Source organism: Mobula birostris, chromosome 4 (assembly GCF_030028105.1).
Source record: "Mobula birostris isolate sMobBir1 chromosome 4, sMobBir1.hap1, whole genome shotgun sequence".
Taxonomy (NCBI): Eukaryota; Metazoa; Chordata; class Chondrichthyes; order Myliobatiformes; family Myliobatidae; genus Mobula; species Mobula birostris.
Window position 1 is genome coordinate 106,700,244 of NC_092373.1, and position 26,678 is coordinate 106,726,921.

Sequence of the window (26,678 nt, forward strand, 5' to 3'; positions counted from 1 at the left end):
AGTCCTCGTGCAGAATTCCCTAAAGGTTAACTTGCAGGTTGAGTCAGTGGTAAGGAAGGCAAATGCGATGTTGGCATTCATTTCAAGAGGAATAGAATATAAAAGGAAGGATGTAATGCTGAGGCTTTATAAGCTACTGAGGAGGCCTCATGGAGTATTGTGAGCAGTTTTGGGATGATATGCTGCCATTGGAGATGGAACAGAGGAGGTCCAAATGAAAGGCTTATCATATGAGGAGTAATTGATGGATCTGGGCCTTTACTAACTGGAATTTAGAAGAATAGTGGGGGGATCTCATTGAAACCTATTGAATGTTGAAAGGCCTAAATAGAATGGATGTGGAGAGGATGTTTCCTACGGTGGGGGAGTCACAACCTCGGACACCCCTCTTTCCTATGTAGAACAGAGGTGAGGAGGAATTTCTTTAGCCAGAGTGTTTTGAATCTGTGGACTTTGTTGCATAGATGGCTGTGAAAGCCACCATTGGGTATACTTAAAGTGGAGGTTGATAACCTCTTGATTAGATAGGGCATGAAAGGTTAAGGGAGAAGGCAGGAGAATGGGTTGTGAAGGAAATGGATCAACCATGATGAGATGGTGGAACAGACTCAATGAGTTGAGTGGCTTCATTCTGCTTCAAACTCTTGTGGTCTTATGGTCAATAAGCCATTATGTTATTGAACAGCAGAGCAAGAACAAGGAGATGAATGAGATGCACCTTCCATTCCATACGGGGAAGCTTCATGCTGGTTACAAGATTTGAACCTGGAAAGTAAATAACTGATCAAAAATTAAAAATGTATTTCTCAGGAAACAAAAGATTCTAAATTTATATGGCTTATATAGTTGAAAATCTCATTGGTCCTGACATTAGTTCAGTCTTCTCCAGCAATACCATAAATAGTAGAAAACCAACCTGAAATGATTACATGCTTGCTTCCCCCAAAATGGGTTTTATGCACTTCTAAATTTGCAAGAAATAACTCTGATTTAGAGATTGTATTCTGCAGGAACTGAAGTGGCAGAAAGAATATAATCTGCATGATCATCCTAGATTGTTGGCTTACTCGCATCTAGTTTGCCCAATTCCAATTACTCAAAAATTCTAGGCCTTCCGTCCTATGGAGTGTTGACTCTGAAAGCTTGTGCAACCTGAGTTCCTGATTCCAAATGTTAGTAGTGGCTTATGATTGATTCCCTGCAGACAGGGAACTCACCAAGAAACCAAATGGGGAGTTCAGAATCTTCTTTACCCAAAGAGTGGTTGGAATGTGGAACTAATCTCCACAAAGAGTAGCTGAGGCAAACAGGAAGCTCACCAAGTGTTTGTATTTGGGGAACAGATAGGATTATCTTTATTTTCGAGGCTTCTAGCTTCATTTATTTCAGCTAAACGATATTTGTAACATCAACCAAGAGGTCCACATATGTTAGTTTGCGTTTCAATGCAACTCATTGGCCTCTGTCGGCATGATAACGATGAAGATACCCATTGTTCATAGTCAAGTAATATACTAAATAATATTCCTAGGTCAGAATGGTGTGTGACTTGCAGGGGAACATGAAGGCCATGGTGTATTCATGTGCCTGCTGCTCTTGTACTTCTTGGTAATAAAGACCACAGGTTCGGCTGGTGCTGTTGGAGTGGCCTAGGAGATTGACAGTACTGCATTTTGTAGATGAAACACTATAGGCATTAAACATCACTGATGGAATGAGAAATGTTAAGGACAGTGGATGGTTTGATAATAAATTGGGCTGCTTTGTTACAGACACTGTTGAAGTTCTAGCATGTTATTGAAGTAGAACTCAACCAGACAAGGATTCCATCACCTTCCTGATTGGTGCCTCATACATGGTTGAAAGGCTTTGGTATGCCAGCGGGTGAATGACTTATTAAAGTTTATAGACCTCTGGCCTGCACCAAAGGCTTGTAGCTGACCTAGTTGAGTTTCTGGATAACTACCAGGGTGCTGATGGTAGAGTTAGGGATGGGAACAGTGACCCAAAGACCAAACAGTTGGGCCACAGACCTGAATAAATAATCCAGAAACATTAGTTCAAATTCTACTTGCAGAAATAAAGTTTTATTTAGTTCCAGATTAGCCTGTCCTGACTTCTTGCTTAATGATGACCCTGTGAAATTACCCGATTATGATCAAAGCCATCAGCATGAAAAACTGCCATTGTTACCTGGCAGTCCCTTTGTGACTTCATATCTACATTGTGCTCGACTCAGAACCACCCTCCGAATGGCCTACCTAGTCAATATGTTTTATGAAAATTAATATAAACAATTGCTGCTGGCACTCTGTTCAAAGAGAAGGAACTTCCTCAACTTTCCCTTTACTGATGAGAAGGCAATTTCTTAAGCATGGACTTGTAGCATTGTCAGACTTTCTAACCTTCAGCCAGTCTTTGGCTATATTTATGAGATTCAGGCTCTTGTTCAAATATTCCACTTCCTTAACATTTAAATGCTGCATAACCTCACCCAAAAATAAAGATTCCACATCAACTTATCAATGCATCCTCTCCCATTGCATTTACCAGAGCAGATATCTGTGCAGTTTCCAGCCTCCTATCATCTGGCCTTAATATCAGTACCTGAGAAGATACTGGAGTGTCAGTGTGAGGACATTTGTGCTTTTTTTTTTTGTGTATCATCGTCCCTGGCTTGGTTAGCTTGTTTTTGATCCTCTTGCTGTGCTGTTAGTTGGGCTGTAGGGAGCAAATGGTATGTTCTCGCAATACCCTGCACCAGCTGTTCACGGCTAAGCAATATTCCGGGTGCTTCTGGAGGAAAGGACAAATGTAGGAGAAAGTGTACTTTTTAGATATTTCAGAAAGGATTGTTTGATAAGAAGAGAACACAAGACATACTCACTAGAGAGGTTCTTGTAATGTATGGATCTATTTCTTTTAGAGCAATAACCACTTCCCACTTCCCCCTCCCTCCCACTACATATTGATCTGTTCTCTGGACATGTGCATTGTTTTTTCTTTCTGTGTCTGTCTCTCGTTTGAGATTACCCTTCTCCCACGATCAACCGATATGCTTTCACTGAAATAAAGTGGGGAAAATAGTGATTTATTGCAAAGCTATGTCTTTAAATGTAGCATGTGTTTGGATTAGGCTGCTGTGAGAGCTGTCCCTCGCAGTTAAAGCACTGCAGTCAACACGTGATTGCTTCCTGGTTGAATTACAATATCACATGCAAGAGATTCCTGACAGAAATGTTCTGGTGCTATGATGCAGCCTGGGAGCGCTACAAAGCATTCCAAAAGAGGAGCATATGAATTTCTAGCCACATTCACCTACATCATTAATGTGCAAACTTTTGGGAATATTCAATATTTCCTGTCCTCTTGCCATAACACTGAGATAGTAAAAAGAAAGCACCAAATATTGCTAGAATCCTAAAGACCAAGGAATAATGATGGACTTCATGAAGGGAAAATAGGGAGAACACACTAGTACTCATTGAGAATTCATTGGTGGAAAGAGTGAGCAGGGTCAAGTTCCTAGTCAACATCTCAGAGGATCTATCCAGGCCCAGGAAAGTGATACAATCACAAAGAAAGCTCACCAGTGGCTCTACTTCATTAGGGGTTTGCAGAAATCTGTATATCACCAAAGTCATGCAAATTTCTACAGGCCCATGGTGGAGATGTTCTGACAGGTTGCCTCACAGCCTGGTATGGAGCCTCCAGTGCAGACAGTTGTAGACTCAGGCAGTTCCATCACAGTTACTATCCTCCTTTCCATTGAGAATATCTTCAAGAGGCACTGCCTTAAGAGTGCAGCGGTCATCATATAGGATCATGTCCCACTGGGGAGGGGGTACAGGAACTTCAAGACCCATTTTAAGAATAGCTCCTTCCCTTCCACCATCCATCTTGTTATCGATCTTTTGCACTACTTTAAGTATTTTTTATGCCCTGCACTATATTGCTACAAAACATCAAATTGCACTTGATAGGTCAGTGATAGTAAATCTGATTCTGATTAGCAGGATTGAAAATGGACCATATAGAGCTTTCAGAGGCATGGAATTTTATAAAATGGAAGCAGGTGACAATTTTTTCTAATTGAGCAATTACTGATTTTTTCAGAGATGTTTGCTCAGTCCCTTTTCCCAAATCAAATGTTTTTGTGAATATTTTCCAAATTATTTAATGCTTTCATCACACCAAAACTTTCAATCATTCAAAGTGATATTAATATTTCAAAATTCAGTCTTAAAATGAAATTGTTAATTTTGTTTTGAATCATTTAGATATGGGCAAACATTTGTATTTCAATTTATTACAAATATATAAATGTTATTTTTCTTTTCCAGGAAAACTTGATGGAACTGCTGATTCCTGCCAAGGAGATTCAGGAGGACCTTTAGTCTGTACTGATGAAAGAAACGAAGCTTATGTGTGGGGACTAGTGAGCTGGGGTGAAAAATGCGGTCAACCCGGATATCCCGGTGTTTACACAAAAGTGTCTCATTACTTCAATTGGATAAGTGATCATATTGGTAGAAATGTTATTTCTAAATATAATGCCTGATTGTTTCGTGTCAATTCAGTTCTGGCAGCACAGATATCCTGCTTCTAGTTCAAACTTTGCAACTCATGTTTTTATCAGAAAGATTATAAAAAATCATAATTAAATACCATTCCAAAATCAATTGCAGACATAATTAATACATTGTTATTAGGAAGTATAAAAAACATTGAGAAACAGAGGAGTTTTTTGCCCAAAACTTTGTACTACAAAAGAGACATGGCATTATTGCAGCCTTGAGCTACCTTGTGTAAAATGCCAGTCTTTTCAAAGTCATAATATTGAGACTATTCAGATTGTTTCCATTTGAAACCAAAAGATTAATCAAGAAAAAACAATTACCTAGTAAGAACTTACTCTTTCTTTCATCTGCATTCTGTTGATGTTGCTGGAAGATGTTTAAATGAGGGTCTTGAAATTTTGAAAGGCCTGATTGTTCATCTAAGTAAACTTTATGTCAAACAAGATTTTCAATACAAAAGCAGAAAATACTGGAAGCATTCAGCAGGTCAAACAACAGCTGTGGGGAGAGTAAGAGAGTCAATGATTCCAGTCAAGTTCCTTTTCCTGTCATCTGTAAAACAGAACAAGCTGTTTTACCATCACTTGATTTCATTAAATGTCTTTTATCTCCACAAACCTATGACTAGTGTATAAAATTATTTAACTAATCACATCTAATGTGAAGAGAACAGAGGATCAGTAGACAACATATTGTAGCAGAGTGAAAAGTGACCTCATTGAAACCCATTGAATAGAGTGGATGTGGAGAGGATGTTTCCTATAGTGGGGGAATCTAAGATCAGAGGGGACAGCCTCAGAATAGAGGAACACTCACAACACGGACAGCATCCGTGGAAATGATCAGTCGACGTTTCGGGCCGGAACCCTTCGTCAGGACTGAAGAGGGAAGGGACAGAGGCCCTATAAAGAAGGTGGGGGGAGGGTGGGAAGGAGAAGGCTGGTAGGTTCTAGGTGAAAAACCAGTAAGGGGAAAGATAAAGGGGTGGGGGAGGGGAAGCAGGGAGGTGGCAGGCAGGAAAGGTGAAGAAGGAATATGGGATAACATAATGGGTAGTAGGAGGAGGCTGAACCATGAGGGAGTTGATAGGCAGCTGGGGGAGGTGGCAGAGTGAAATAGGGATAGAGGAAGGGAGGGGGAGGGAATTACTGGAAGTTGGAGAATTCTATGTTCATACTAAGGGGCTGGAGACTACCTAGATGGTATATGAGGTGTTGCTCCTCCAATCTGAGTTTAGCCTCATCATGGCAGTAGAGGAGGCCATGTATGGACATATCTGAATGGGAAGCAGAGTTGAATTGGGTGGCTACTGGGAGATCCTGTCTGTTGAGGCGGACGGAGTGGAGGTGCTTGACAAAGCAGTCCCCAATCTGCGTTGGGTTTCACCGATGTAGAGGAGGCTGCACCAGGAGCACCGGATGCAATAGATGACCCCAACAGACTCAAAAGTGAAGTGTTGCCCCACCTGGAAGGACTGTTTTGGGCCCTGAATGGTGGCAAGAGAGGAGGTGTAGGGACAGGTGTAGCAATTACGCTTACAGGGATAAGGGCCGGGTGGGAGATCCGTGGGGAGGGACCGATCTCTGCTTCTGCGGAGAGGGGTGGAGAGGGAAAGATGTGCTTAGTGGTGGGGTCCTGTTGAAGGTGGCGGAAGTTACGGAGGATAATGTGCTGGATCCAGAGGCTGGTGGGGTGGTAGGTGAGGACAAGGGGAACTCTGTCCCTGTTGTGGTGGCGGGAGGATGGGGTGAGGGCCGAAGTGCGGGAAATGGAGGAGATGCAGGTGAGGGCATCATTGATGACGGTAGAAGGGAAACCACGATCCTTAAAGAAAGAGGACATTTGAGATGTGGTGACATCTTCTAGAATGGAGTTAAGGAGGAATTTTTTTAGCCAGATCATGGTGATTTTGTGGAATTCATTGCCACAGGCAGCTGTGGAGGCCAACTTATTGGGTGTATTTCAGGCTGAGGTTGATAGATTCTTGATTGGTCAGGGCATGAAGGGATATGGGGAGGAGGCAGCAGACTGGGGCTGAGAGGAAAATGGATCAGCCGTGATGAAATGGCGGAACAGACTTAGGAGACCAAATGGCCTAAATCAGCTCCTATATCTTACGGCCTTAGCTATCTACATTTTATACTATTTATTAATTCTGTAAAATATAATACTTATATACGTGGCTGGTTCTTTGAACAATTCCATTATCTGTCTTTTACACTGCACATACATCTTTATTAATAAGATAAATACCAATATAAATCATAATATCAAAAATATATTGCATATAATCCTTGTTCAAGGATGTATCCTTTCATTTGTACCTCTGTCCAAACTATCCTCTAATCTGATATAATCTAATCTTTATACTGGTCATGCCCTGTGTGTTTTCACTTTTCTGCTTCAAAAGGGTAGACAAGTCTAACCCAGGACTTGTTTTATTTGCGTTAAATCTTTGGTTAAAGGTGGTATAAAGTAGGAAAATTGATTTTTGTATATCTCTTGATTTTCACCGACAATTTAATAGCATTAAAAGCTATATCCTCTTATCAGTATGCTCGAAGGAATGTTACACAGAGTACCATTGCTCAGAGAACATTGCATTCCTCCATTTCTGAATAAATAATTACAGTATTTTCCCTGTCCTACAAATACTGCCCATCTTATTCCAATTCCTGTGGGTACAGCTTCCATACAGCATTTGGTTTCTGTGTTAAAACCAGTGTGGATGCTACAGCTGTATTTCATAAAACTGCACACTGGTACTGATGCTCCCACCCACTTAATCCATGTCATGTATTGGAGTATATCATGAGGCATTGTGTGATCTTCTCCTGTCATAACTCCAACTTGTAATCTGTCAGGTTTGCCACTGAACCACAAAAAAATCATGCCCATTATGATTCATGCACATGTGGGTGAAGGTGGCCCTACATAGTAGTGAAAAGTAAGAGGAGGGATTTGAAGGGAAAGGAAGGGGCAGAGAGCTGGGAATTGGGGGGTGCAAATGTTGGGGAGAGAAGGGGCAAAGAACCACAGCAGGAAGGTGTTATGTTGGGAGAGCTGAGAAAGGGGTTGTGCTTGTACTAGGGGCTGCACCATGTTATATGCAGGCACTAAAGTTTATGGAATAAAGCCCATCTCCAATCATCTTGGACTATACCATTACACTCAAGCTTCCTCCTATCAAGCTCAGATGTGCAAAGTATAGATACCTTCTATTTCTTTAAAATGAACTTGAAACAAGTCATTCTCAACCCCAAAATAGTGCACCAGGGTGTGCTGGAGGTTACACATTCCCTAGTGAGCTTGTGGGTCTTCTCATTCCATCAAACTTAGCCCAATTCCACTTTAGATGTTCTAGATTGTACCATGGTGGCCTCTAGATTGAATTGAAGAGTTATAATATGATGATCATACTTACGCAACTTTTATTCCCATTTGGTTTACAAATTAATTTCATTTTCTTTATCAGATCCAGACATAACACCTTCCTATCTGGTGTGAAAGTGAACTGACCAAGGATGTTCCTCTGCACTGTGCTTCCAGCCATATCTTAATCTTTTTATTTCTACTTTCACTGGCGCACTGCACTGGGAGTAATATAAGCATTGAAGTTTTGTCTTTTTAACTTCCTCCCTATCTCATGAAACTCTCTCTGAGGTACCTCAATTCATGCACTTTATGCTTCATTGTCGTGAAACAATTGGTACTAGAATGTACAATCATCACAGCAATATTTGATTCTGCGCTTCACACTCCCTGGATTACAAATATTAAATATTAAAGATATTAAAAATAGTTAAAATTAGTAAATATTAAAAATTTAAATTATAAATCATAAATAGAAAATAGAAAAATGGGAAGTAAGGTAATGCAAAACAATCGAGAGGCAAGTCCGGATATTTGGAGGGTACGGCCCAGACCTGGGTCAGGGTCCGTTCAGCAATTTTATCACAGTTGGAAAGAAGCTGTTCCCAAATCTGGCCGTACGAGTCTTCAAGCTCCTGCACCTTCTCCCAGAGGGAAGAGGGATGAAAAGTCTGTTGGCTGGGTGGGTCATGTCCTTGATTATCCTGGCAGCACTGCTCCGACAGCGTGCGGTGTAAAGTGAGTCCACGGATAGAAGATTGGTTTGTGTGATGTGCTGCGCCGTGTTCACGATCTTCTGCAGCTTCTTTCGGTCTTGGACAGGACAACTTCTATACCAGGTTGTGATGCACCCTAGAAGAATGCTTTCTATGGTGCATCTATAAAAATTAGTGAGGGTTTTAAGGGACAGGCCAAATCTCTGTAGTATTCTCAGGAAGTAAAGGCGCTGGTGAGCCTTCATGGCAGTGAACTCTGCTTGGTTGAACCAAATCAGGTCATTTGTGATATTGACCCCGAGAAACTTAAAGCTTTTGACCTGTTCCACTTGTGCACCACTGATGTAAATTGGGTCGTGCAGTCCGCTACTCCTTCTGAAGTCAACAACCGATTCCTTCGTCTTGCTGACGTTGAGGGATAGGTTATTGTCTTCGCACCATGCCACCAGGTTCTTAATTTCCTCTCTATACTCAAACTCATCATTACCCGAGATACGGCCTACAACTGTTGTGTTATCAGCAAACTTATATATTGAGTTCGATGGAAGCTTGGCTACACAATCATGGGTGTACAGTGAGTACAGCAGGGGGCTGAGTACACAGCCTTGTGGGGCACCGGCACTCAGATGTGACTCTACTCTTTAAGAAAGGAGGAAGGCAGCAAAAAGGAAATTATAGACCAATTAGCTTGACCACAGTGGTTGGGAAGATGTTGGAGTCAATTGTTAACGATGAGGTTATGGTGCACATGATAACACAGGACAAGATAGGACAAAGTTAGCATGGTTTCCTTAAGGGAAAATCTTGCCTGACAAACCTGTTGTAATTCTTTGAGAAGATTACAAGTGGGATAGATAAAGGGATGTGGTGGATATTGTATATTTGGACTTTCTTGAGGCCTTTAACAAGGTGCTTACCAAGTGGGAGCCCATGGTATGACAGGAAAGTTACTGGCATGGTTACAGCATTGGCTGATTGGTAGGAGGCAGTGAATGAGAATAAAAGGGTCCTTTTCTGGCGTTGGTGTTGACAAATTAGGTAAATGGGCAAGAAAGTGGTAAATGAAATATAATGTTGGAAAATGCATGGTCATGCACTTTGGTAGTAGAAATAAATGTACTATTTTCTAAGTGGGGAGAAAATCCAAAATTCTGAGATGCGAAGGGATTTGGGAACCCTTGTGCAGATCACCCCAAAGGTTAACTTGCAAGTAGAGTCAGTGGTGAGAATGGCAAAAGCCATGCTAGCAGTCGTTTCAAAAGGTCTAGAATACAAGAGCAGGGATGTGATGCTGAAGCTTTATAAGGCACTGGTGAGGCCTTGCCTTGAATATTGTGAACAGTTTTGGGCTCCTCATCTAAGAAAAGATGTGTTGGCATTGGAGAGGGTCCAGAGGAGGTTCACAAGGATGATTCTGGGAATGAAAAGTTTATTATACAAGGAACTTATAAACATAGAAAACCTACAGCACAATACAGGCCCTTCGGCCCACAGAGTTGTGCCGAACATGTCCCTACCTTAGAAATTACTAGGCTTACCTATAGCCCTCTGTGTCCCTATCTAAAAGTCTCTTAAAAGACCCTATCGTATCCACCTCCACCACCATTGCCGGCAGCCCATTCCACGCACTCACCCCTCTCTGAGTAAAAAAACTTACCCCTGACATCTCCTCTGTACCTACTCCCCAGCACCTTAGACCTGTGTCGTCTTGTGGCAACCATTTCAACCCTGGGATAAAGCCTCTGACTATCCACAGGATCAATGCCTTTCATCATCTTCTACACCTCTATCAGGTAACCTCTCATCCTCCGTCGCTCCAAGGAAAAAAGGCCGAGTTCACTCTACGTATTCTCATAAGGCATGCTCCCCAATCCAGGCAACATTCTTGTAAATCTCCTCTGTACCCTTTCTATGGTTTCCACATCCTTCCTGTAGTGAGGCGACCAGAGCTGAGCACAGTACTCCAAGTGTGGTCTGACCAGGGTCCTATAGATCTGCCACATTACCTCTCAGCTCCTAAATTCAATTCCACGATTGAGGAAGGCCAATACACCATACGCCTTCTTAACCACAGAGTCAACCTGCACAGCTTCTTTGAGTGTCCTATGGACTCGGACCCCAAGAGTCCTCTGATCCTCCACACTGCCAAGAGTCTTACCATTAATACTGTATTCTGCCATCATATTTGACCTACCAAAATGAACCACTTCACACTTATCTGGGTTGAACTCCATCTGCCACTTCTCAGTCCAGTTTTGCATCCTATCAATGTTCCGCTGTAAACTCTGACAGCCCTCCACACTATCCACAACACCTCCAACCTTTGTGTCATCAGCAAACTTACTAACCCATCCTTCCACTTCCTCATCCGGGTCATTTATAAAAATCATGAAAAGTAAGGGTCCCTGAACAGATCCCTAAGGCACTCTACTGGTGACCGACCTCCGTGCAGAATACGACCCGTCTACAACCACTCTTTGCCTTCTGTGGGCAAGCCAGTTCTGGATCCACAAAGCAATGTTCCCTTGGATAATATGCCTCCTTATTTTCTCAATAAGCCTTGCATGGGGTACCTTATTTTGCTGAAATCCATATACACTACATCTACTTCCTTCATCAATGTGTTTAGTCACATCCTCAGAAAATTCAATAAGGTTCATAAGGCATGACCTGACCTTGACAAAGCAATGCTGACTACTCCTAATCATATTATACCTCTCCAAATGTTCATAAATCCTACCTCTCAGGATCTTCTCCATCAACTTACCAATCACTGAATTAAGACTCACTGGTCTATAATTTCCTTGGCTATCTCTACTCCCTTTATTGAATAGGGGAACAACAGCTGCAACCCTCCAATCTTCCTGAACCTCTTCCATCCCCAAATGCATGGTTTAACAACACACTTGCACTGAGGGGATCTCTGTTTAATTACACTCACCAAGGCCCTACTTTTCACTGTATGTGCTACTCTGGTTTGATATCCCAAAATGCAGTACCTCACATTTAAGTGGTTTGAAAGACATGTAGAAATCCTCAGCTCACAGACTTGGTCACCGCCTTTGATTCAGCCAACAACAACGGTATTATCAGCAAACTTAAATATGGCATTGGAGTTTTGTGGCCAAGTACAGTTCCAATGCCATATTTAAGTTTGCTGATGGTACTAGTGTGGTTGGTTGAATCAAAAGTAGTGACAGAAGGGCAGAGAGGAGGGAGATTGAAATTCAGGTAGAGTGGTGCCACAACAACCTCTCACTCAATGTCAGCAAAACCAAAGAGCAGGAAGAAGCCAAAGATCCACAAGCCAGTCTTCATTACAGGATCAGAGGTGGGGAGGGTCAGTAGCTTTAAATTCCTGAGCATTATCATATCAGAGCGTCTGTCCGAGGGCCAAAACGCACATGCCATCATAAAGAAGGTACGATAGTGCCTCTACTTTCTTAAAAGTTTGCATAGATTCGACACATCATCTAAAACTTCGACAAGTTTCTATAGAGGCACCACGGAGTGTATCCTGACTGGTTGCATCACAGCCTTTTGTGGAAACGCCAGTTCCCAGGAACAAAAAAGTTCTACAAAATGTTTTGGATACAGTCCAGTCCATCACAGGCACAGCCATCCCCATCATCAGAATCAGAATCAAATCAAGTTTAATATCATCGGCATATCTTGTGAAATTTTTTGACTTTGTGGCAGGAGTACAATGCAATACATAATAATAGAAAAAACTGAATTACAGTAATAAAATATAAAATTGTTACATTAAATACGTGGTGCAAAAAAAACAGCAATAAGCAAGTATTGATGTAGGCCTGAGGTGGAATGTATACTGTTACCAAAATGATCCTGGAAATCTTCCACGGTAGATAAAAAGGACAGTACTTAACTGCTAGCTATTCTAGGTCTGGTGTGCAGAATTGGGACAGCACTGATATATTTGTGCACCAAGAAAAGTTGATCATGAGGCATACTCCTCCACCTCTGCTTTTGAGAGATTCTACAGATCTATTCTGACGGTGTATAGTAATACCTCTTCCCACCCTGTCACTCGTGACCAAACCTCTTCCTACCCTGTCACTCGTGACCAAACATCTTCCCACTCCATCACTCATGACCAATCCTCTTCCCACCCCGTCACTCGTGATCAAACCTCTTCCCACCCGGTCACTTGTTACTAAACCTCCTCCCACCCCATCATTCGTTACCAAACCTCTTCCCACCCCGTCACTCGTGAGCAAACCTCTTCCTACCCCCTCACTCATGACCAAACCTCTTCCTACCCCCTCACTCGTTACCAAACCTCCTCCCACCCAGTCACTCATTACCAAACCTCCTCCCACCCCGTCACTCATGACCAAACCTCTACCCACCCCATCATTTGTGACCAAACCTCTTCCTACCCTGTCATTCGTGACCAAACATCTTCCCACTCCATCACTCGTTACCAAACCTCCTCCCACCCCCTCACTCGTTACCAAACCTCCTCCCATCCCGTCACTCTTGACCAAACCTCCTCCCACCCCGTCACTCGTGACCAAACCTCTTCCTACCCCCTCACTCATTACCAAACCTCCTCCCACCAAGTCACTCGTTACCAAACCTCCTCCCACCCCGTCACTCATGACCAAACCTCCTCCCACCCCGTCACTCGTTACCAAACCTCTGCCCACCCCGTCACTCGTGACCAAACCTCTTCCTACCCCCTCACTCATTACCAAACCTCCTCCCACCAAGTCACACGTTACCAAACCTCCTCTCACCCCGTCACTCGTGACCAAACCTCTTCCCACCCCGTCACTCGTGACAGAATCAGAATCAGAATCAGGGTTAATAACACCGGCATATGTCGTGAAATTTGTTAACTGAACAACAGCAGTTCTATGTGTAACGCCAAACCAGGCTATCGGACGATTGATGCTAATGAGAGAGATAAGAGAGACAATGGAGAAACATTCAAAATGCTAATAACAGAGAACAGAGGGATTAACGGAAAAGAAACACAATTCAGAATACTGACAGACCGGTTGTTTTGAACCAGAACTGTTTGAAGTTTGATGGACAGGTGATACCCCAGCAGGGGGATAAAAAGAGCAGGTTCGCTAAGGCACGGGACACCACAAGACCACAAGACAACGAGACCCTGGAAAGAGCGGTGTGCCCCCACAAGTGGTGGGAATATGGAGGTCTGGTTTGTGGGAACCAACCATAGGCTCACAGGGTGTAAAAGTACGATCGGTGGGAACCTGGGGTGTGTGTCCGCCCTTGCCTGGGTGCCGCGTTCACCGCAGAAGAACGATCGTATCCGGAACGGAGGGGTCACAGTCGGTGACCCCAGCGGGATAGAAGACATCAAAAAGGGTCTGCCCGAAACCAACTGCAAAGACATCAAAGGTCTGCCTGAACCAAATTGCATCCCCCCCCTCTCTCTCTCTTTCCAACGGAACAACAGCGATTACTGCGAACTGCAGCAAGCTGAAATGAACTCTGCGTCACTGTAAGAATGATCATTTTACCCCTAGACTGCGATAGAGCTTGGTTGATTCCTATTACCCTAGTTCTGTGTATAGGTGTGTATTATCATTGCTAACCTGTTACATTTATATCCTTATGATTAGAGTACTGTATTATTTGTTTCTTTAATAAAACTTTATTAGTTCCTAGTAATCCAGACTCCAACAAGTGTTCCATTTCTGCTGGTTTGGCAACCCAGTTACGGGGTATGTAACATATGCAATACATAATATAGAAGAAGAAAATAAATAAAGAAATCAATCAATCAATCAATCAATTACAGTATACGTATATGGAATAGATTAAAAATCATGCAAAAAACAGAAATAATATATATGTAAAAAGTGAGGTAGTGTCCATGGGTTCACTGCCCTTTCAGAAATCCGATGGCAGAGGGGAAGAAGCTGTTCCTGAATCGTTGAATGTATGCTTTAGGTTTCTGTACCTCCTTCCTGATGGTAGCAATGAGAACAGGGCATGTCCTTAATGATGGATGTCACCTTTTTGGGGCATCGCTGTCTGAAGATGTCCTGGATACTACAGAGGCTAGAGCTCATGATGGAGTTTACTTCGATCCTGTGCAGTAACAACACCCCCACCCCACCCCCACCATGTCAGGTGGTGACACAGCCAGTTAGAATGCTCTCTGCGGTACATCTGTAGAAATTTTTGAGTGTTTTTAGTGACAAACCAAATCTCCTCAAACTCCTAATGAAATAAAATCAATGACATACCTTCTTTTTAACTGCTTTGATATCTTGGGTCCAGGTAAAATCCTTAGGGTTACTGACAGCCAGCAACTTGAAGTCGCTCATTCTTTCCATTTCTGATCCCTCTATGAGGACGGATGTATGTTTCCTTATTTTAACGAAGTCCACAATCAGATTTTTGGTCGTCCTGATGTTGGTCATTGCTGTGACACCACTCCACCAGATGGTATATCTCACTCCTATACGCCCCCTCATTACCATCTGAAATGCTTCCAACAATGGTTGTGTCATCAACAAATTTATAGATGGCATTTGAGCTGTGTCTAGCCACGCAGTCATGGGTATAGAATGAGTAGAGCAGTGGGCTAAGCACACATCCCTAAGATGTGCCAGTGTTGATTGTCAGTTAGGTGGAGATTTGTTTCCTATCCTCACAGTTTGTGGTCTACTGGTTAGGAAGTCAAGGATCAGGTTGCACAGGGAGGTATAGAGGCCCAGGTTCTGGAGCTTTTCTATCAGAACTGTAGGAATGAAGGTTTTAGACACTGAGCTGTAGTCAATAAACAGCATCCTGACATAGGTATTTGCATTGTCTAGGTGATCCAAGACTGTGTGAAGAGCCAATGAGATTTCATCCGCCGTGACCTATGGTGGTGATTGACAAATTGCAGTGGATCCAGGTCGTGCTGAAACAAGAGTTCAGTCTAGCCATAACCAACCTCTCAAACCACTTCATCACCATAAATGTAAGTGCAACTGGATGATGGTCGTTAAGACAATCCGTTTATCTCCGGTAAATTAAAAACTTTTCGCTCTTCCCTCTGATCCATATATTTTTTGGCTTCTAGTTATTTTGCCTGTTTCTCTCATATCTAAATTGTATTTATAGAATCATAGAATATGATTCTATGATTCAGTGAAATAAAGAATCAGTGGTGGACTGAGAGGGCTGTAGAAAAACAGCAGCTTGCTGACTCTGGTGATATCAGGGGTTTCTTTATTGGCACCAATGCAATGTAAGGCCCAAACCATCATGGCCTAAATAACAGGATTGTCCGTGGTGGGAGATTTTAATTTCGCAAATATTGATTGGCATGTCCCAAGAACAAAGGGACAAGGAGTTTAGATGGGATGGAGTTTGTCAGGTGTGTTCAGGAAGGTTCCTTGCCACAAGGTCAAGTTACTTGACCTTGATAAGCCTACAGGAGGAGAGGCTGTACTTGATGTGGGATTGAGAAATGAACCTGGTCAGGTGTCAGATCTCTCAGTGGGAGAGCATTTTGGAGATAGTGATCACAATTATATCTCCTTTACCGTAGCATTGGAGAGGGATAGGTACAGACAAGTTGGGATAGTGTTTAATTCGAGTAAGGGGAAATATGAGGCTATCAGGCAGAAACTTGAAAGCATAAATTGGAGCAGATATTCTCAGAGAAATGTATGGAAGAAAGGTGGCAAAAGTTCAGGGGATATTTGCATGGAGTTTTGCATAGGTACATTCCAATGAGACAGGGTAGGATACAGGAACCATGGTGTATAAAAGCTGTTGTTAATCTAGTCAAGAAGATAAGAAAAGCTTACGAAAGGTTCAAAAAACTAGGTAATGATAGAGATCTAGAAGATTATAAGGCTAGCAGGAAGGAGCTCAAGAATGAAATTAGGAGAGCGAGAAGGGGCTATGAGAAGGCCTTGGCGAGCAAAATTAAAGAAAACCCCAAGGCATTCTGCAAGTATGTGAAGAGCAAGAGGATAAGATGTGAGAGAATAGGACCAATCAAGTGTGACAGTGGAAAAATGTGTATGGAACCGGTGTAAGGCCCAAACCATCATGGCCTAAATAACAGGATTGTCCGTGGTGGGAGATTTAAGTGGCAGAGGTATTTAATGAATACTTTGCTTCAGTATTCACTACGCAAAAGGATCTTGGCGGGTGTAGAGATGACTTGAAGCAGACTGAAAATCTTGAGTATGTGGATATTAAGAAAGAGGATGTGCTGGAGCTTTTGGAAAGCATCAAGTTGGATAAGGATGTACCCCAGGCTACTGTGGGAGGCAAGGGAGGAGATGGCAATGATCTTTGCATCATCAATGGGGATGGGAGAGGTTCAGGAAGATTGGAGGGTTGCAGATGTTGTTCCCTTATTCAACAAAGGGAGTAGAGATAGCCCAGGAAATTATAGACCAGTGAGACTTACTTCAGTGGTTGATAAATTGATGGAGAAGATCTTGAGAGCCAGAATTTATGAACATTTGGAGAGGCATAATATGATTAAGAATAGTCAGCATGGCTTTGTCTAAGGCAAGTCGTGCTTTACGAGCCTGATTGAATTCTTTGAGGATGTGACTAAATATACTGACAAAGATAGAGCATTAGATATAGTGTATATGGATTTCAGCAAGGCATTTCATAAGGTACCCCATTCAAGGCTTATTGAGAAAGTAGGGAGGCATGGGATCCAAAAGGACATTCCTTTGTGGATCCAGAATTGGCTTGCCAACGGAAGTAAAGAAGTGGTTGTAGACCAGTCATATTCTGCATGGAGGTCGGTGACCAGTGGTGTGGCTCAGGGATCTGTTCTGGGACCCCTTTTCTTTGTGATTTTTATAAATGACCTAGATAAGGAAGTGGAGGGATGGGTTAGTAAATTTGCAGATGACACAAAGGTTGGGGATGTTGTGGATAGTGTGGAGGGTGGTCAGAGGTTACAGCAGGACATCAATAGGATGCAAGACTGGGCTGAGAAGTGATGGATAGAGTTCAACCCAGATAAATGTGAGGTGGTTCATTTTGGTAGGTTGAATATGATTGCAGAATATAGTATTAACGGTAAGACTCTTGGCAGTGTGGAGGATCAGAGGAATCTTGGGGTCCGAGTCAATAGGACACTCAAAGGTGCTATGCAGATTGACTCTGTGATTAAGAAGGCATTCATCGACCATGGGATTGAATTTAGAAGCTGAGAGGTAATGTTACAGCTATATAGGACCCTGGTTAGACCACACCTGGAGTACTGTGCTCTGTTCTGGTCGCCTCACTACAGGAAGAATGTGGAAACCATAGAAAGGGTGCAGAGGAGAGTTACAAGGATGTTGCCTGGATTTGGGGAGCATGCCTTATGAGAACAAGTTGAGCGAACTTGGCCTTTACTCCTTGGAGCAACGGAGGATAAGAGGTGACCTGATAAAGATGTACAAGATGATGAAAGGCATTGATTGTGTGGATAGTCAGAGGCTTTTTCCCAGGGCTGAAATGGCTATCATGAGAGGGCACAGTTTAAGGTGCTTGGAAGCAGGTACAGAGGGAATGTCAGGGTATGTTTTTTTGTAAAACACAGAGAGTGGTGAATGCGTGGAATGGTCTGCCGGCGAGGGTGGTGGAGGCGGATACGACAGGGTCTTTTAAGAAACTCCTGGACAGGTACAAGGAGCTTAGAAAAAATAGAGGGCTATGGGTAACCCTAAGTAATTTCTAAAGTAAGTACACGTTTGGCAGAGCACTGTGGGCTGAAGGGCCTGTATTGTGCTGTAGGTTTTCTATGTTTCTATGTTTAAATCCCCTCCAAAGATGGACAAAGGCTGATAAAGGACAATGATGCCATCTACTTACAATGGAAGGAACACTTTCAGGAGCTATGGAATCATGACACCACTGTTTATATTGAAGTCAACAACCAGCTCCCACAACGACCCATGAAGGAGGACATGAGTAAGCCTCCTAGTATCAAAGAGGTGCTGATGGTTTGCAAGAAATTGAGGAACAACACTCGGCTGATGGGATTCCAGCAGAAATCTTCAAGAAATGTGGAACAGAATGTTTAAATTATATTCGTGATCTTGTCAAGATCTGTGACCAGGAGAAGATTCCAGCTGAACGGAGGGTTGCCTTGATTGTCACTCTTCAGAAGGGGTGACACAAAATCTCCCACTTTATATGGGTTTCACAGACCTTATAGAAGCATTTGACTCTGTAAATCGTCCTGCCTTTGGCAGGTACTGTCCAAAATCAGGTCCCTACAGAAATACCTCAAGATCCTGCAGCTCTTACACAATGATGTGAGTGAAGCAGTCATCAGCAACAGCACCTTTTAAGGTTGAGACCGGGGTCAAACAGGGGTGCATCATTGCCCCACTCTGTTTGCTGTTTTCATTGCAACTATTCTTCATCACACAGGCCAAGACCTCCCACAAGGAGTCCAGATTCTCTATCAGACAGATGGGGGGGGGGGGCTCTTTAACCTTAACAGGTTCAAGGCAAAGTGCAAAGTGTCAACTACTTCCATCATGGAGTTCCAATATGCAGACGACAATGTCATCTTAGCTTACTGAGGAGGATCTGCAGTGCATAATGGATGCTTTTGCCAGAGCATACAAGCTCCTGGGACCAATGTTCCCTCTAATTTTTAGTAGTCAGTGTGCGCAAAATTCTTATGTTGTGCAAATTTTTTTCCTGTGACAAAAGTGTGTGCGCACTGAATGCACACATGGGACAGTTTATGTAGGTTTACAAAATATTTGACATAAAACTGCACAGAATAACAACAAAATAACATACATATTTAAGTCACACACACAAAAAATGCTGGTGAACACAGTAGGCCAGGCAGCATCTATAGGAAGAGGTACAATCGACGTTTCGGGCCGAGACCCTTTGTCAGGACTAACTGAAAGAAGAGATAGTAAGAGATTTGAAAGTGGGAGGGGGATGGGGAGATCCGAAACGATAGGACAAGACAGGAGGGGGAGGGATGGAGCTAAGAGCTGGAAAGTTGATTGGCAAAAGGGATATGAGGCTGGAGAAGGGAGAGGAGCATGGGATGGGAGGCCCAGGGAGAAAGAAAGTCTGGGGGGAAGCCCAGAGGATGGGCAAGGAGTTATAGTGAGAGGGACAGAGGGAGAAAAAAAGAGAGAAAAAAAGGGGAAAGAAAAAAATCATAATAATTAATAAATAAATAAATAAATAAGGGATGGGGTACAAAGGGAGGAGGGGCATTAACGGAAATTACAGAAGTCAATGTTCATGCCATCAGGTTGGAGATATCTAATTATTATCATATTTAAGTCACTCAGTTATTTTTCTCTCTCCTGTCGTTAGCATTTACCCATTCTTTGTAAACTCTATCTCGACTAATAGAACTTCCAACCCATTGATAGATATTGATTCTCATTAACATATCCAAATGACATTCACCTAAACGGTTTCTCAGCTTGTTTTTGAGTTGATTCATTAGGCTAAAACCTCGTTCACAGTCCGCACTAGACACAAGACAGTTTCCCCCAATGTCCATCAACTGTGCAAGGTAGCAAAACTGTTCATTTTGAAGTACAAATGCCACCATTTGAGCAAAGTTTGAAATCAGTTTGGATTTAATTTTTTCTTGCACGGAAAATTTGAAATCATTAAACTGTCTAACTATTACAATATTTTCAGTTAGAAAATCATGATATTTTAGACAAGGCATTAACTTGTTCATCGCCAAATGTGAAGTCCCAATCTGCAAATGTGGAGAAATCAAAAGCTGACCATTCTTGTACCTCAACTTTGATCTTTGAGTTTGATCATTTTCACTCTTGTTCATCTGCACTCAACCGTAACATGCGAAGCACTCCTGTAACGGGTAATGACCGGTTCTGTTGCCTGAGCTTTTGTACACGGTCCAAATGCGATTTACTTGCCAAATGACGCTTCAAAAAGTCAAGTTTCCAACTATCATCCCATTTCTTTCCACTAGCAAATTCTCCAGCAACTTTTGCATCACGACAATACAAACAGATAATTCCAGTTCCCGAATCATACATAAATATTTCTCATATCTGAACGTCCATGACCTCATGAGCTTACGGTGTAATAGTTTCTACTACTTTGTTAAGCCATTCAACTTTAAACAAATTTGCAGTTCTTCTGTGCTTCACACCCTTCACTTCTTTTGAATTCGACATAGTGAATCAATATTTTTCCAACAAAAACTTAATAAGCTATCTACAGGACTTGAAATAGATCTTTGCAAACTTTACGATATGAACACTGTCCGCCAAACATGGCTACCGCCGTGATGCAGCTGTACAAACCGGAACAGGATAGGTGAGGTGACGTAAATTAGTGATGTGCATTGTGGTATTTGAAAAACCAACTAACTAGTTAACAGAAACAGTTAGCTAAAAGATTATTTTCAATAAGTATAATTATTAACTACTACATTATTTTAAATAACTAACCTTTTGTGCGCACATTAATTTCCTTTGTGCGCTGGTTGAAAAACGTGTGTGCACACGCGCACAGCTTAGAGAGAACTATGCCTGGGACTTGATCTAAACATCAAGGAAACTCAAATCCTGCACCAACCTGCTCCAGATCAAGCTCCTAAACCTCCAACCACAACAACATCCCTCTGGAGAATACTGATCATTTCCCATATCTTGGTAGCCTTCTTTGTTCAAGAGCCAACATTGACCTTGAAATAAATCGCAGAATAGGCTGTGCAAGTGGAGCTTTTGCCAGGCTGAGAAAGAGGGTTTCTGAAGATCCGGATATCAAGATGAACACTAAGCTTCTGGTCGATAAAGGTATCGCCCTCCCCTCCTTGCTATTTGGAGCAGAGTCATGGACAACATAACAGCAGGTGTATAAAATCCCTAGAAACTTCAATGTAAGAAGCCTCTGAAAGATTTTGAGAATTGGCTGGAAGAACAGACATACTAATTCCACCATCCTGGAGGAAGATAACATTAACTCCATAGCTACAATCGTGGCTCAATACCAATGCAATGGGTTGGCCACATCACCCCTATGCTTGACTCCCATTACCCTAAACAAACTATAACATCACCCCTATGTCTGACTCTATTACCCTAAACAAACTATAATATCACCCACATACTTGACCCCCATCACCCCAAACAAATTATAACATCACCCCTATGCGTGACTCCCATTACCCTAAACAACTCCTGTTTGGCCAACTCAAGAATGCAAAGTGCACTCCTGGAAGGCAGAAAAAGTGGTTCAAGGACAATATCAAGACCCAGCTGAGGAAGTGCCGCATGAACCTGTATAGTTGGGAGAAATTAGCACCGGATAGGAAAAGCTGGAGAAGGACACTGTATGAGGGAACTGCACAGCTCAAAGAATGCCTCCGCATGCCGCTGAGACTAAGTGGCTTCAACATAAGGAGAGAAGGAGAGACTGGGAAAGGCCCAGCCAGCTACCTCCACCACCACCTCAATGACCTACACCTGCCAACACTGCAATAGGACTTGTGGATCACGGATCGGCCTCTTCAGTCATTTCAAGACCCACAAGTGACCAGATCAACCACCAGGAGAAGAATCATAGTCAACTACAAGTGATCGCTGAGGATGATGAGAATACAGCACAGAAACAAGCCCTTCATTCTATCACATCCACCAGCCTTTTAACCCTTCTACACTATTCTTATTTGCCCCATAAGAGCTGTGTATGCTTTGCCTACAAGTATCTGCCTAAATGCCTCTTAACACAGTAAATGCATTTAATTCCACCACCTCCTTTGAAAGAGTGGAACTTATCCCTTGTTCCTCCTGAAAACTCCTTCCTCTCCCCTTAAGACCATGCCTTCTTGTTTTTAATACCCCTACCCTGGGTAAATAACTTTGATTATCTACTCTCACCTGAGCTTAGAACACAAAAAATAGAACAGTACAGCATAGGAACAGGCTCCTCATAATATGATGTCTGTGCTGAACACCATGCTAAACCAAACTAAATCTTTTCTACCTGTATATGATCCACATCCTCCAATACTTCCACCACTAACCCGAGTAGCCCATTCCAGGCACCTCCAAGACACTGTGTGGAAAACCTTTCCCCCTCTCAACATCGTGTCCTCTATGACATTTTTACTATGGGAAAAAGATTTTGATTATCTACTCAGTCTTTGCCTCCCATAATTTTATATTTTTTTATCAAGTCTTCATTCAATCTCTGATGCTTCAGAAAAAACAACACAATTTTGTCCAAATGCTCCTTGAGTCCAGGTAGCATCCTGGTGAATTTTTCTGTACTCTTTCCAAAGCCTCTATGTCCTCTTTGGAAAAGGATGGCCAGAAGTGCACACAGTATTCCATGTACAGCCTAACTGACCTAAAAATCACGGAGGGTGAGTCAGGACATTCAGCAGGCTTCAGATCACACAAGCCATTGCTTGTGGTGACTGAGTGTGAGAGGGAGCTGGAGATGGAGATGGATGAACTCCAGATCATTTAGGAGGCTGTGGAGTTGCTTGACAAGAAATACAAGGTAGTTACACCTAAGGTGCAGATCACAGGTAAATGGTTGACTGTCAGGAGAGGGAAACGGGGTAAGGAGCCAGTGCAAGGTACCCTATTGTTATACCCAATAAAACAAGCATTTTGGCATGGATAGTGTTTGGGAGAGAGGACGAATCTACCTAACCGAGAAAAGCTACAGCAGCCAGACCTCTAGCACTGAATTTGTCTTTGTGACTCAGAAGGGAAGGGGGGAGAAAAGGCAAGCTGTGGTAACAGGGAAATCATTGGTTATGGGATCAGACTAGAGGTTCTGTGCATGAGAATGAGATGCTGAATATTATGTTAGCTCCCATCTGCCAGGATCAGGGACATGTTGGATCCAGTCCATAGCATTCTTAAAGGGAGAATGAGCAGACTGAGGTCGTGGTCCATGTCAGGACCAATGATGTAGGCAAGAAGGATGATAAGGTCCTGCAAAGTGAGTTCTGAGAGTTAAGTTAAAGCACAGGATCTCCTGTGAGATGATCTCAGGATTGCTACCAATGCCTTGTGTTAGTGAGGCCAGAAATGGGAAGATAAAGTAGTCTAACATGTGGCAAGGAGATGGTGCAGCAGACAGAGCTTCAGTTTTTTGGGCTATTACACTCTCTTCCAAGGAAAGTTGGATGTATGCAGATGGGTAGGTTTGCACCTGAACTGGAGGGAAGGTTTAAACTCGAGTTGCAAGGGGATAGAGACCAGAGTGCCAGAGCAGATAGTGGTGTGGCTATGGAGAAAGATGAAGTTAAACCTATAGACAGAGACAGGAATCAAAAGGTTGAGCCTGGTGGGGATAATGTTTTGAGTTGTGTTAATGAAAACCAATTTCCCCCGGGATCAATAAATTATGACTATGACTATGAATATGACTAATTTCAATGAAAGGAGTATTGTAGATATGGCCCATGAGCACATGGAATTATGACATTGTAGAAATTAGTGATTTGGTTACAGGAATGGCAGCTGAATGTTTTGATGTTCCATTGTTTCAGACTGAATGGAGTGGGAGGGATGGCATTACTACTCAGAGAAAATGTTATGGCAGTGCCCAGAGAGACTGGAGGGCTCATTTATAGAGGCTACATGGGCGGAACTGAGGAATAAGAAAGGGATGACCACATTAATGGGATTATATTATAGACCATCCAATAGTCTGTGGGATTCAGGGGAGTGAAGAGAGATAGCATGCAGTTGCATGAAAAGTAATGACAGTAGATGATTTTCAAAGTTCAAAGTACACTTATTACCAAATATGTATACAATACACAACCTTGAGATTCATCTTCTTGCAGGCAGCTACAAAACAAAGAAACATGACAGAATTCATTAAAGAAAACCCCACACAACAAAGACTATCAAACACCCAATGTGCAAAAATAAGAACAAATTGTGCAGACAATAAAAAAGTAAACAAATAACACACAGGACATGAACCACACAGTCCTCAAAAGTGAGTCCACAGCCCCGAGCAAGTACAGTGCTGCAGCTGGTCCAGGAGCCCGATGGAGCTTCAGGCCACAGCTGCAGAGACAGTTCAGCGCTGGCTGAGGTGAATAAAGCCTCACAGAGTAGTGAACTGGACACCAGCTTGTCCTTTCACCCTCAGCCTCAAATTCTTGATCTTTTTAATCTGGCTTGGTGCTCGTCAGCTAAATGTTGGTTCATTTTTGCTCTCAGGCCTGAGCCCCACTGCTTCAATCCAGCCCAAAGTTTCAATCCGGACCCAAGTCCACTCCGTAAATGGCTGACGTGGCCGTACCTGCATTCTTGAAGGTCCAGTTCACCAAATGCTTCAGGGTACTGCAAAACACCAGATTGTTCATCTGCCTTAAAAGCACAACTCCCAAAGGGAAATTACAGACTGCAGATTGCAGCGATGGTACTTCAAAAAAGGTGTAGTTAATAGAATGATAAGTAGCTTTGTTTGCAGCCTGCAAAATGTCGTTGTGCCTCACCAGCACCATCTTGCTTTCCACATAGTGACTGGAACTCCCATGCTGTGAAAGGACTCAATGGGATAAAGTTTGTCAAATGTATTCAGGAAAGTTTCCTTCATCAATATATTGAGGTCCCAACTCAAAAGGGTGCAATATTGGATCTCCTATTAGGGAACAAGATGGGGCATTTGACAGATGTGTGTGCAGGGGAACACTTTGGATCCAGTTATCATTATTCCATTATTTTCAAGATAATTATGGAGATGGTGAGGACTCATCCTTGGAGAAAGCCCAGTGTGATGGCATTGGAAATTATCTGGAGGGTGTGGATTGGGATAGGTTGTTTTCTGGCAAAGGAATACTTGGTATATGGGAGGCCTTCAAGAGTGACATTTTGAGAATACAGAACTTATGTGTCCTTGTCAGGGTAATAGGAAAGGAGAACAGGTTTAGGGAACCTTCGTTTTCAAAAGATATTGAGGCTCTGCTTAAGAAGAAGAAGGTGCTTGGCAAGGAAAATATGAGGAACTTGAGGAGTATCAGAACACTTAAGAAGGAAATCAGGAAAGCTAAAAGAAGGCATGAAGGAGAATCCCCAGGACCTCTACAGATTTATTAAGAGGAAAAGGATAGCAAGGGGCAAAATTGGCTGACTGTGATCATCTGTGCATGTAGCCAAAATGGATGTGGGGCGGGGGGATCTTCAATGGATTTTTTGCTTCTAGAGAAGGATGCAGAGTTTATAGATCTGAGTCAAAACAGCTGTGAGTTCATGGACTATTTACGAATTACAGAAGAGGAGGTGCTTATTGTCTTGAGGTAATTTAGGGTGGATCAGTCCCTGACAAGGTGGCACCTCGGACAGTGTGGGAGGCTAATGCAGAAATTACAGGGACCCTGGCAGAGACACCTAAAATGTCCCAAGCTATGGGTGAGGTGCATGGTAGGTTATGTCTAGCCAATCTTATGGAGTTTTCAAAGAGATTACCAGCAAAGTTGAAGGAAAAGCAGTGGGTGCTGTCTACATGGAATTTAGCAAGGCTTTTAACAAATTCCAGCATGGGAGACTGGTCAAAATGATCCAGTGATTTGGCATTCAGGATAAGGTAGTAACTTTGATTCAACATGCCAGAATGGTAGTAAATGGGTTGCCTCTCTGACTGGAGGACTGTAACTAGTGATGTGTCGCAGGGATCGGTGCTAGGTCCATTGTTGTTTGTCATCTATATCAACGACCTGGATGATAATGTAGTTAACTGGATCAGTGAATTTATGGATGTCACCAAGATTGGGAACATAGTGGGCAGTGGATAAGCCTATTAAAACTTACAGTGGAAACTGGACCAGCAGGAAGAATGGCAGATGCAATTTAGTGCAGACAAGTGCGAGGTTTTGCATTTTGAGAAGTAAGTCTTACACAGACTTTGCACTAAATGTGCAAAGATTGTAGTGCAGGCTGAAGTAGCACAGTGCGAGTACAGGGCACTGATGAGTGCAGTGGAAAAGAGGGGTCCAGAAATACAGATACATAATTCCTTGAAAATGGTGTCCCAGCGAGATAGGGTC

At 42.7% G+C, this 26,678-nt stretch overlaps 1 protein-coding gene across 1 annotated transcript in view; it reads left to right on the top strand.

Annotated features, from left to right (window-relative positions):
* cfi (complement factor I) overlaps nucleotides 1-5,189 on the top strand; it is a 235,399-nt gene extending 230,210 nt beyond the window's left edge. The window contains exon 13 of the mRNA XM_072254679.1: nucleotides 4,344-5,189. Within this exon, the coding sequence (XP_072110780.1) occupies nucleotides 4,344-4,561 (218 nt within the window). The 3' untranslated portion in view covers nucleotides 4,562-5,189. The remainder of the gene's footprint in view (nucleotides 1-4,343) is intronic.
* The last annotated feature ends 21,489 nt before the right edge of the window (nucleotides 5,190-26,678 follow it).